Source organism: Echiichthys vipera (genome assembly GCF_963691815.1).
Source record: "Echiichthys vipera genome assembly, chromosome: 19".
In the NCBI taxonomy this organism is placed as follows: domain Eukaryota; kingdom Metazoa; phylum Chordata; class Actinopteri; order Perciformes; family Trachinidae; genus Echiichthys; species Echiichthys vipera.
The window spans coordinates 23,612,413-23,625,284 of NC_139844.1; the positions used below are offsets into that span (position 1 = coordinate 23,612,413).

At 49.0% G+C, this 12,872-nt stretch overlaps 1 protein-coding gene across 1 annotated transcript; it reads right to left on the reverse strand.

Moving 5' to 3' along the window:
* Positions 1 to 564: 564 nt before the first annotated feature.
* kcnk10a (potassium channel, subfamily K, member 10a) lies at positions 565 to 11,300 on the reverse strand (the record flags this gene model as incomplete). The annotated part of the gene is made up of 7 exons (XM_083933941.1): positions 565 to 1,242; positions 1,436 to 1,578; positions 2,598 to 2,790; positions 5,134 to 5,294; positions 6,824 to 6,941; positions 8,542 to 8,927; positions 11,246 to 11,300. 7 exons carry the CDS (start codon positions 11,298 to 11,300, stop codon positions 565 to 567), a joined length of 1,734 nt encoding a protein of 577 aa, XP_083790067.1.
* Positions 11,301 to 12,872: the final 1,572 nt, after the last annotated feature.

Genomic DNA, 12,872 nt, shown 5'->3' on the forward strand with positions numbered 1-12,872 from the left:
GTGGTTAGCTCGGCAGTACGGTGAAGGCATTCAAAGGTCTTTTTTTAACCACTAATGCTGCTGAAAATAACAGCAAACCTCTGCAGCAGCATGAGAAGAGTCCCTACACACACAAAACAAAGCACCAATGGGCTCCTTCCACTGTAATGGACTTTACTATGAGAGGAGCTGGTGCAGGGGCCAGTAGGTAAGTCTTTAAAACACTCTTTAATAAACTCCGTCTTCACTAACTACGCTGCTGATGCTTTGTTGTGTTTAGGGACTCTTCTCATGCTGCTGCAGAGGTTTGCTGCTATTTTCAGCAGCATTAGTGGTTAAAAAAGACCTTTGAATGCCTTCAACGTGCTGCACCGAGCTAACCACTGTTAGCCACGTCCGGCTGTTAGCGTCTCTCCTGGATTCCTCCGTTAATAGTTGATCTCCATGGATTATTTGTTGAGTGTCTTTGCAGAAAAAGGGACCCTGGGATGATTTTACGCTGGATTTTCCCTTCAAGCACACGGGAATCAGGGCGAACTAAGGCACTAACGGTGGTTTTTAACCTTTCGTAGGCGTGGACACTTTCTATGTGCCCATCTGAATATGCAGCTCCTTTGTTCCAAGTGTTTTCTCACCCTCGTTCACTTTGGTCTGCTCTGGAATAAACTCGTCGTGTGGTTTGCAAGCTTCCACAAACAATGGGAAATCAGACAAGCTCGTGTTGCACTCCTTGTCTTCACTCTCATCCTCCTCTTCATTCTTCCGTTTCCCTTCATCTGCAGTCGGCGCGCTGCAATCGAAAGTAAGCGTGCTACAGCCGTAGGCTTCGCTGCGAGGCCTGCGCGCCTCACTCGGGATGTTCTTCTTCAGGTCACGGTTCCTGTTGCGCTTGGCCAGCTTGGTGACGGAGCCCAGGCGATTAAAAATGTTGTCCTCCGACGTGGTCTGATGGTTGGAGCTCCGGTCGCACTGCTCGGGCCCTCGCGACCGAAGGTTGTTGAGTTTGGAGTCAATGCTCTCCTGGGACGAGGTCTTATAGCTGTTGGTGTCCAGGGCGTTGAAGATGGCGCGGCGCTCTGGGGAAAGGATGTCCAGAGACACGGCACGCTGGTCCAAGCCCAGCTGCCGTCTCTCCATGCTCCGGATGGTAGCGGCTCGCTGCAGCTTGTCGTGTACCTCCACGCTCATACGCCGGCGCGTCTCCCGGAATTCCGCTCGCACATTTGCTTTCCATTCTGCTGCATGAGCCTTGATCTCTCCAACCTTGGCCAACGACAAAATCAGTACATCAGTTATCACCGCATTCATACTTTGGTCAAAAATAATTCTGCAATACAACGGTGATGATAGCGACCGACACAGCGCCCCGTAGCTGTGAGAGGCATTTGGTTGACTATTTGGGGGCAGCCCTGGCAACATAAGTACCAACATGTTCATCATATGAGTGTTGGCATACCTCCTCTTTAGTCTTTTTGGACAGCACCCTCAGCCAGTCACCAATCATGTTCAGCACTGCAGCAAAGTAGGCCAGACCACCCAGGATCCAGAACCACACCAGTGGTCTGTACCACTTCCTGTACTGAATCCTTCTGTCTCCCCCTAATGAGAGAAGAAGACATTAATGACTGAGGACATGTAAATCCTGTTTGCTGCTGCTAGCATGTGTCGCCACCTGAACAAGGAATAAAGATCTGACAATACGACAATTCACCGTCACGTCACAACAATAATATCTCCGACGGCTCCACGAGTAAACAAACCCTTCAGACCGAGGAAACAGAGGAAGTGTCTGTAATCACTGATCTGCACCGAAGTGGAAGCAAAATAAATTTACACACTTAATAAAGTGACGCTGATGAGAGAAAGCAGTCAGAACGTTTGATTGTTCAGGAACATCGGCCTGAGCGGCTCACGTGGTGGTTTACATTCAAAATGGAAATGAAGAAGACTTTACGCTTTATTTTGGAGCTGTTAAAGCATGGGCTTTTATTGTGAAGGACTGAAGTTTGGTCCTGGATGTTTGGACAACATTGATGTGCTTTTATTGTGAAGGACTGAAGTTTGGTCCTGGATGTTTGGACAACAGTGATGTGCTTTTATTGTGAAGGACTGAAGTTTGGTCCTGGATGTTTGGACAACATTGATGTGCTTTTATTGTGAAGGACTGAAGTTTGGTCCTGGATGTTTGGACAACATCGATGTGCTTTTATTGTGAAGGACTGAAGTTTGATCCTGGATGTTTGGACAACATTGATAAGCTTTTATTGTGAAGGACTGAAGTTTGGTCCTGGATGTTTGGACAACAGTGAAGTGCTTTTATTGTGAAGGACTGAAGTTTGGTCCTGTATGTTTTGACAACATCGATGTGCTTTTATTGTGAAGGACTGAAGTTTGGTCCTGGATGTTTGGACAACATTGATAAGCTTTTATTGTGAAGGACTGAAGTTTGGTCCTGTATGTCTGGACAACAGTGAAGTGCTTTTATTGTGAAGGACTGAAGTTTGGTCCTGGATGTTTGGACAACATTGAAGTGCTTTTATTGTGAAGGACTGAAGTTTATAATTATATGTAAGAAATGAATCCGGTCATCAGGAACATTTTGCGTGATAAGCGTTCACCTGCGACGTAGTCCCCGATTCCAACGGTCGTCAGCGTGATGACGACAAAGTAGGTGGAGTCCAGAGCCGTCCAGTCCTCGATGTGTTTGAAGATCACGGCCGGGATGGTGACGAACAGGATGCAGCCGGCGAGGATGAAGAGGAGGGTGGAGGCCACGCGGATCTTAGTCTGACTGATCTGGTTGTGTTTATTCTGCGAGAGGAGGTCACACACACACACACACGCACACGCACACACACACACACACACACACACACACACACACACACACACACACACACAAACACCATTCGTGAGGAACTCGGAGTAGAGCCGCTGCTCCTTTGCGTTGAAAGGAGCCAGTTGAGGTGGTTCAGGATCATCTGGTAAGGATGAACCCTGGGCGCCTCCCTAGGGAGGTGTTCCAGGCACGTCCAGCTGGAAGGAGGCCTCGGGGAAGACCCAGGACCAGGTGGAGAGATTAGATCTCCACACTGGCCTGGGAACGCCTCAGGATCCCCCAGTTAGAGCTGGTTAATGTGGCCCGGGAAAGGGAAGTTTGGGGTCCCCTGCTAAAGCTGCTGCCCCCGCGACCTGATCCAGGATCAGAGGCTGAAGATGAGATGATGATAAATACCTGATTGATTCTGAGACACGTGTACCTCCGCTCTGCGTTAACTCACAACAGGGGGCAGATTGGAAAGCCACAATACCGAGGGGGGAGTGAACATCCCACCGATCATAGCGCTCATGAATGAACACAGCGCTGTGATGCCTGCTTTGGTTTATATGTGCTCACACTGGCGGAGTGCCTCCTGTACAAGAGGTGGGGCAGGAGTTGTATGTGTGTGTGTGTGTGTGTGTGTGTGTGTTCGAGACATATTCAGGCGTGGGGGCGCGGTGTGCATGGGTTTACTCAGGATAGTTATAAGGTGATGGTGATCTGTGTCAGCAGTGACATGGAAGTCTTTTGCTGCAAACACCAGTGCTAACGTTTCTGAGCATATCTGGACTCAGGTGGTGTGAGGGCACGTGATGCGAATGCCACACGCCTCCCCTGCTGCAGGCACACCGCCCAGAGACTGTGTTTGGAGGCGTCTGCTGATATGACCGCTGGCTTTGATGCAGAGGAGGATGAGGCACTGCCTGCTCCAGCTTGTTGAACACCACATCATGGGCGTCATGTCAGTGCCACTGTACTGAGGGATGCATTTGGATGGCTGCTGTCGTGCCCAGAAACTGCTGTAGGGCGTGTTTGTCCTGTGGCTTCTCCATCTCACAGACGCTCACAGGATCTGGTGTTTCCCACGTAGTCTGTGCAGTTGACTCTGAATTTGCACTTTGAGTCTAAGGTCGATGGCTCGGATCATGTTCAAAACCTGTGTTCGGCGTTCATCAGGTTCTTGTGGTGTACATCCCCAGACGAGGATGTCATTGACCGTGACCTCGCAGGGTTGTCCAGCAGATAGCTGTTCCATCACGCTGCCTGTGCGTAAGACGTATGGCATTCTCAGGAAGGTCACGATTCCCTTGACGCCATTCACAGTTAATTGCCTCATTCATTCATGCAATCCATCATTTATTCATTTGTTGGGCTCTTTAAATCTTCATTTACAAAGAGCTTGATCTTGTGGTTTGTCTGAATGAAATATATCGATCCGAACGGAACGAACGGGGAAGGAGCCAGCAAGCGAGCTCTGGGAGTAATGGCAGTGCCTTAGCCTGGGTTTCTCTGCGTTAAATTTCATAAACCTAACACCGGTCGACTGCAGTATATGGCAGTGTGTTGACCTCCAGCACCATCTGAAGGAATCTCACTGTTAAAACCAATGGAAAGGGATTCGATGTGTCGTTTTGCCATTGTGCCGCGCTTCCTTCACACCACAAAATGTGTTATTTGTGCAGTGAAAAATGCTTCTGGAGCAACAACAAGGTCACCCTCCCCCAGACAAACGCTTTGACCATTTAATGATGGGCTTTATGCAGTTCACCCCGTCTGTCCAGTCAAAGTGTGTGTTCAGGGAATGGGTCCAAGTCTTCGCTTCTTCCAAACGATGCAGGAACGGGAACCAGAGCAGTGTGAGACACTTGTGATGTCCTCCTGTGGGTCATTCAAAGCTGTGGCCTCTACACTTCCTGTTCATGTTTGAATCCTAAAGCTGCGTTCACAACAAACGCGATTTGAGCATCAACTCTACGTTGAAAATCAATGTAAATGGCGCAATGACACGTGATTCAGGCAGCGGCGGCGAGAATGAAGCGTCAAGCACCCGAAGCGACGCAAAAACAGTTGAAGATATCAAACTTTTCAGGAGGCATCGCACCGCTTCATCCCGTCACCATTTAGATTGTGGTAAGCATCATTGAAGTTCTCTGTCAAACGTCCAGGGGCTTTAACTTTTGTTGTGATTTAGCTCTGTAAATACAATTGAATTGAACATTGTCTCACTTTATTACTGAGTACCTTGTCCTCTCTTGTATTACCATCCATCAGACCGCGTTCACGTTATTCCGTATCCCTATCATTTCCACACAGCTGACTGGAGAGTGACTCACCCGGAACATCTTCTCCACCTTGGCGATGCTTTTGACAAATATGGTGCCGAGCTGGTCGCCGACTCCTGCCAGGAGGAATCCAAACAGCGGTATCCCAAATATCGCATACATGATGCAGAAGATCTTCCCTCCCTTAGTACTGGGGGCGATGTTACCATACCCTGGAGAAGACAAGGCAAACAAGAGGGGATTTCACGGGACAAGCAGGATAAAGCAGATTTACACATGCTAATGAGTAAACAACGTGCACAACATTGGTGTGAATTCAACAACAGCAGTGAATGAAATCTAATCTGCTCACAGCGTTACTGAGAGTTAACCTTGGGCCCTGATTTTCAACTACAATCAAAAGTGGGAAAACATAAAAATGGGCTCCTTCCTTTGGGATTGACTTTGGTAATCCACTGTAATGGACTTTACTATGAGAGGAGCTGGTACAGGGGCCAGTAGGTAAGTCTTTAAAACACTCTTTAATAAACTCTGGCTTCACTAACTACGCTGATGATGCTTTGTTTTGTGTGTAGGGACTCTTCTCATGCTGCTGCAGAGGTTTGCTGTTATTTTCAGCATCAATTAATAAATACAAATGTGACAAAGAACGTGCTTAAATGTGACTTTTGTTTCTGCAGCTTTAACTAAGAAGAGAGAAAGATGCAAAAACATCCCAAAAAGATGCAAAACCAACCCAAAAAGACGCAAAACCACCACAAAAAGATGCAAAACCACCAGAAAAAGATAAAAACACCACAAAAATATACAAAACCACCACAAAAAGATGAAAAACCACCACAAAAAGATGCAAAACCATCACAAAAAGATGCAAAACCACCACAAAAAGACGCAAAACCACCACAAAAAGATACAAAACCACCACAAAAAGATACAAAACCACCACAAAAAGATGCAAAACCACCACAAAAAGATACAAAACCACCACAAAAAGATGCAAAACCACCACAAAAAGACGCAAAACCACCACAAAAAGATAAAAAACCATCACAAAAAGATGCAAAACCACCACAAAAACATACAAAACCACCACAAAAAGATGCAAAACCACCACAAAAATATACAAAACCACCACAAAAAGACGCAAAACCACCACAAAAAGATGCAAAACCACCACAAAAACATACAAAACAACAAAAAAAAAGACTCAAAACCACCAGCGGCTTCACTAACTACGCTGTTGGTGCTTTGTTGTGTGTGTAGGGACTCTTCTCATGCTGCTGCAGAGGTTTGCTGTTATTTTCAGCAGCATTAGTGGTTAAAAAAGACCTTTGAATGCCTTCACCGTACTTCCCCCGAGCTAATCACTGTTAGCCACTTCCAGCTGTTAGCATCTCTCCTGGATTTCTACCTTAATAGTTGTTACAGAAAAATAATGTAATGTAGTATTCATCAAACCGGACACAAGAAGCTTCTGATGACTTCTTGATATTAATCTCACTGATGTCTGAAATGTGTCAAGTAACAAACAGCTTAATGACAGGAACGTGAGGAGCTGAATCATCACTTTTGTCCCTGTGACCAGAACGAGAGATAGCAGCTACTAGCAAAAACCCAACTGCATACATTCATACAGATAAGGTGGAGTACAGGCAGCACACACTGCATCATAAGGTGCATTTCCTATATTAAATATAACCCATTCAATGTGAGCCCTTGAGTCATTCCATGGTAACAGTACCTATGGTTGTGATGACAGTCCCAGCAAAGAAGAAAGCACTACCCAGGTCCCAGTGGCTGGAGTTGTAGGAAGTGTCACCGCTGGGATTCACGCCGGCATTCACAGCCTCCACAGAGTGCTGCGGAGAGAAGCAGAGGCAGAGGGCGGTGTTGGTGTTGGTGTTACTCTGGCTGTTGAACATCATGTCCTACTGTGATCTGGATTCAGGATATCTTAACTTTCGTTGACATAGTGGTAAAAAACGAGTTCTCTCCCTATGAGTGATTTAATCCTGGCTCATGCAGTTGGCAGTCGTCGGCTTCATCTGGCCCAGAAATCACCTCCCAGTGGCCCAGAAGAGTCTGATACTTTATGTCGTCTGGCTTTAATATAGACTGTAATGTGCTGTTTACAATAAGACTGTCTGTCCTGTTTGTGCTGATGTGCCATTAACGTGCCCAGAGTTGGATTAATGCACTAGGGGCCCCACGTGTGCAGGGGCCCCACGTGGGCAGGTCAGACTAACCTCCTTTTGGGCCCTTAGAAACATTAAAAAGTTGCTGATTGGCTCGATATGGGACACATTTGCCCAGTCAGCTGCCATCATGTGTCCGGGTCCAGAAGGTTTGTTTAGTTGTCAATGATTCGTCACTCGCTGTTTATAGAAAGTATAATGACGTTAGCCACTCTACCTCCGTGCTGTTTATTGATGAGAGAAGACACGGGCGCGTTCACAGGAATCTGGTGCACGTGCACTGACGAGCAAGGGAGGGAGGTGGGAGAGGGGGAGGGGCGTGAAAGTTGGAAACATTTGGATTTCACTTAGGACTTAGAGACGAGGTTTCCTGTAACCGCTCAACTTCAGTCTGGTTTTGGCAACCAGAAAGAAAACAGGATCTTTAGAAACCGGGTCCCAGAGTGTGAAGATTTGAAAACGCCCCCCATTTGAAAACGGGAAGGGGCTCCCAGCAGCACCCTCTGCTCAGTGAGGACACCAACTGCAGAGTGAAGGGGCTCCCAGCAGCCACCTCTGCTCAGTGAGGACACTAACTGCAGAGTGAAGGGGCTCCCAGCAGCACCCTCTGCTCAGTGAGGACACTAACTGCAGAGTGAAGGGGCTCTCAGCAGCACCCTCTGCTCAGTGAGGACACTAACTGCAGAGTGAAGGGGCTCCCAGCAGCACCCTCTGCTCAGTGAGGACACTAACTGCAGAGTGATGGGTGCATCAGAGTCCAGAACAGCAGCAAAGTCTCCACTAAGACCAGAACCAGGGACACGTTTGTCTCTAGGATGGAGGAGGATTTGGAGAGAAACTCTCCGGTGTTTGGATTCTCCACAGCGTCTCCCCGTCTCTTCTTCTGTTGTTGGTGTGTTTCTGTGGCAGTTACAGCGCCACCTCCAGGCCTGGCATGAGTACTACAGCGTTTGGAGGCGCTGCACCTGGTTTCTGTGGACGCACACATCTAGGATCCAGGACCAGGACCAGGACCAGGACCAGTGGACAGAAAACTTTTTAAGAACGACACCAAGAGTCAACTCCATCTGCCAGACTTGCCGACTGCAGCTTTAAGACTCTACACTTCTGTATGTCCTAGACAGCTCAGTTTGGTTTGTATCTAATTACAGTTTGGCTGGCAGAGTGCAGAGTGTGTGTGGAGTCAGATCGATATGAAACTCGGGTTTCAGTAAACCACATCCAGGGCTGAGAGGCTGCAGTATCGACCGACAGCTGCTCTTACCTTGATGAGAGCCTCCAGCTCGTCTGGGGACACGCACGGGTGGTTCTGCAGGAAGGCGGCCTTCTCTGCTGTGATGGTGATCTTATGGTGGTTTTCAAAGGGCTGCTCCAGCGCCTGGAACACCAAGCCCCCCGCCACCAGGTAGGCCACCACCACCACAAACACCGCCAGCACGGTCTTCAGCTTCATCATGGTGAAGGTGGCGGAGCCGTCAGCCGCTGCCTCCATGCTGGCCACCATGCTGGGGGGCCGGGAGGAGACGGAGAGCCGCGGCAGAGAGCAGCCCATCGGGTTCTGCATGGTGGCCACGCTGGCCTGCACCAGGCTGGACTGCAGCATGCCTGGCTGCACCTTCTTGGGGGGGACCATGTTGGTGTGGACTTCCACTGAAATAAATAAGGACAAACGGACGACTGTGTGAGTCTGCTGCAACAACTCAGGGGTCATTTATTGTCATTGTACAACACAGAGTTGGTCCAGAAGTGCATTTTTTACAATGAAATTGGCATCAGGCGGAATTTCAGCTTTGACTTTTATGTCACAATAAATCTGCGATCGCACCGCCCGCGAAACATCCATGAAACTCGTGTTTTAATCGCCCCGACAGCGCCACCATGAGTAACCGTGGCCACATTGCGTCGTCAAAACACGTATAAAACACTGAATCAATGGATGACAACTGCTTTGAAAAACGTATTTTAATGAACAAAACATGCATCAGCAGATTTATCACCAAAGAGAGAAAAGAAATCCCGATAAAAACCAGGATGTACGACTGTGGAAAAAAGTGGCCATGCCGGTTTTTCCCTCATCACAATGTGGCCTATCTTTGGAGCGATACCCCCCCCCCCCCCCCCCCCCGCCCCCTCAGTGTGTCTTGTGCTGAGGGATGAACGTTCGGTCTGGCAACGCGACACTATTGTGGTGAGAACATCACGATTCACTGAAGGTTGCAGCACAATAACGTTTATTTATGGCAGAAAATCTCAGCTCAAGGTTCGAGCTCTTTTCTCGCTCGCAGCTGCAGTTTGTGTGAAAGGCAACAAAGCTCTGGTTAAAGTGAATTAACACTGCACTGAAATGGCTTCAGCTCGTGTGTGTGTTCAGTGTTAACAAAGAAAAGGCACATAATGCTAAATGTCACCTTCTCCTGCCTCATCATCACAGGCTGTGACTGCGACAGACTCAAGTGTGAGTGTTGATCAGCTTCCTGTGAGACTCCCAGCTCCTAAAGAATCTGATATCTGCTGCTGATTTCGTCACCTCTTCCCTGAATAATGTTGTGTAACAGTGGGCTCCTCTCACCTGAAGCACACCTCAGTGACTCTGAGCACAGTTTGAAAACCATAGAATCCACAGCTTTGATTCATGTCACAGATCATCACCTCGTCATGTGTCGCTCCATGTAAACCGCTGTGTGTGCACGCTCCATACGTGTGCGCGCTCCATACGTGTGCACGCTCCACACGTGTGCACGCTCCGTACGTGTGCGCGCTCCACACGTGTGCGCGCTCCACACGTGTGCGCGCTCCACACGTGTGCGCGCTCCACACGTGTGCACGCTCAACCGCTTATCGTCCATCACAGGGAACAGTCCGATGTCAACAGACATCAGGACTGCGTCAGGGATCGTGCTCGTGCACACGCTCGTGCTCGTACCTGTGCATTCATGTTAGTTTGCAGAGTTTAAATGAACGGGAGCAGAAAAAGGCTCAAGTCTTGTTTCCTGTGACGTAAGAACAAAGCTGCAGTGTGAGTTGATGAGGAGCTGAATGAGTCGTAGTCGTAGTGAGACTCTGTGGAGGCTGTTGGAGCCTGGGACCTGCCTGTCCTGATGCATCCTCAGGCCTAAATGACGGTTCTCTTTACTGTACGTGGATGTTCAGGATGAATAATGAATCCAAAGATGTGTGTTCTGTAATGTCTGTGTTGGTGAGCTCTGGTGTGTTTCATGAACCTTCAGTTGATGAACAGATATTGGCTCTAATCAGCGCTCGTGTCACCTCCTTATTTCCATGATATTCATAGTTTCATGCACAGCAAACGGACATGTAACGCAGGAATGTGGAGTTAAATCTGTAAAGTGAGCGGTCGGCCTGTGTCGGTTTGTGCGAGGGGCCTCATGGTTGGACTCTGCGGGGGGCCTCGGATCGTTGAGCTACGCCACTGCTTGCAGCCTAACGTTGGCGACGAGGCAAACGTGCCAAAGCTGGCGCTGTAGGAGGACGTGACACACATGCAGGATTGGGGTTTGTCTCCCCAGAGGTGGATGGGTTAATGTTCGCACCCTGGGAACATCTCCACTGGCGCCTGTTTGTTCTGCGTAGTGTTGTTGTGGACACATTTCTCCACTGGAGCACTGCACATGTATCAACACACGCCAGCCACCACCACTCCCCCTCCTCACAGTGGAGACGGGGCTGCAGTGGCTGTTCCACCACAGTAACGCTCAGAATAAACCGTATTTCTCTGCAGAGTCAGTCTGTGCACAGCATTCATGTCTAACTTCCATCGGCAGCCTCCACCTGCTGGAGCTGCCTGTTCCCAGCAGGTGGAGGCTGAGACACAGGGGCAGCTCCACAGACTGCAGCATCTTCAAAACAACAGATGATGTGAGAGATACATCAGGATGCACTCTAAAGCAAGCTTTTCACTGCAGTCCTCACAAAAATAGCAGCTTATGAAATATTAATTGCAGCCTAACCTGGTGGAGGGTTCGTGTTCCCGGGCTTTCTTGGATTCTCGGTGGGAAATTTCATCTTGATGGTGCTGCTGGCTCTTTGTGCTGCTGCAGAGGGGAAAGACGGTCCTTAAGCCGCTCGGCTCCTCGAGGATGAGGAGAAGGGGAGAGAGTGGAGACACATCATCCGCGGGGTGTGCTGCCGCTGTGGGGGGCCGCTCTGGTGCTCCGGTGCTCGGATGCAGCCTCTTCTCTCTCCTCCCGCAGCGGTGTTCAGGAGCACACACCCACTGAACGCCGCATCAGCGTCCGCAGAGTGAGGGTACCAGTGTGGGGAGAGGAGGGACGATCCGCGGGAGCTCCAGCGTTCACATCGTGACGGACGGACTCTGTGTGTTTTTACATGATGCAGCGGCTCCGCACTGCGCGTGAACACGAGCCACGTCTCAAACCTCCTCCCGGTGCGTTTGGGTCGCGTCTCCACACGGCTGCGCACACGCGTCTCCACACGGCTGCGCACACGCGTCTCCACACGGCTGCGCACACGCGTGCCAGGCGGCTGCGCAGCCCACGGAAGACACGACGTCATCTTACAGAGAGAGGAGAGCTGGTGTGGAGGAGCAGAACCTGTGTCAATGTTCAGGATGAAACAGAGCCAGAGGCGATGCTACAGGCTGTGGGGCCCAGGGCTGAAGATCACAGGGGGCCCTGGAACCGGTCCCCACTGGTGTCCCACCGACGGTTCGATGAAAACACCATTAAATCAACGTTAACAGTGTTGTTGTTGATTCACTGTGGATTCAACGCTGAAATATCCACATTTTTTGTTTGTCAAATCAACATCATTTTTGCATTTTGTTGAAATAAATCAGTGGGAAAATAACGTTGCTCCAGCATCCAAACAATGAACCGTTGAAAAGGTGTTGATGTCGTGATTAGTTCTGGACAGTCTCTCTCTCTCCTTTGTTAGTCGTTGTTTTTGTCTCCCTCTGTCGGTGTTTTTCTGTATGTGCTCTCTTTCTGTTCTCTGGTTTTGAGCTTGTTTTTCCTGGCAGGTGATTCTTGTTGGCATTGATCACCTGCCAATCTGTATATTAACCCGGTCCTGAGCCTCACTCGGTGCCGGATCATACCCTCAACACACCCTGATGTCTCCCTGCGTACCTGCTCCTCTTGTGTCCATTCATCGTGTCAGTGTGTCTCAGTTCTCTTCGTGTTTTTCCTTTGTGTTTAAACCTTTTTGTAAATAAGTTTTATTAAATTTGTTAATACCGTCTCCTGAGTTCCGTGTCTGCATTTGGGTCCCATCCTCCGTGTGTTCCCCGTCATCACACATGACTGTCGATACGTGAACGATGACACAATGTCCAAAGATAAAATCTGAATTAAACGTTTGTTGCGTCACTTTGGAACGTGGTCCAACACGAGGGCGTGATTGGAGGACGGCTGCTGTCAATCACACAAACAGGTGAATAGAACTGGATTCTGTCTGTCTGTTCAGTGTGACCTAACACCCTTTCAAAATAAGACTTCCGGGTCCAAACGCTCCGTTGAAACAAAACAGAACCAACATCCGAAGATGTGAAGAATCAGGATCAGCTCTTTGCTCAGTTTGACTCTTTTTCATCCAGAAGAAAGAGGTCAAAGGTCA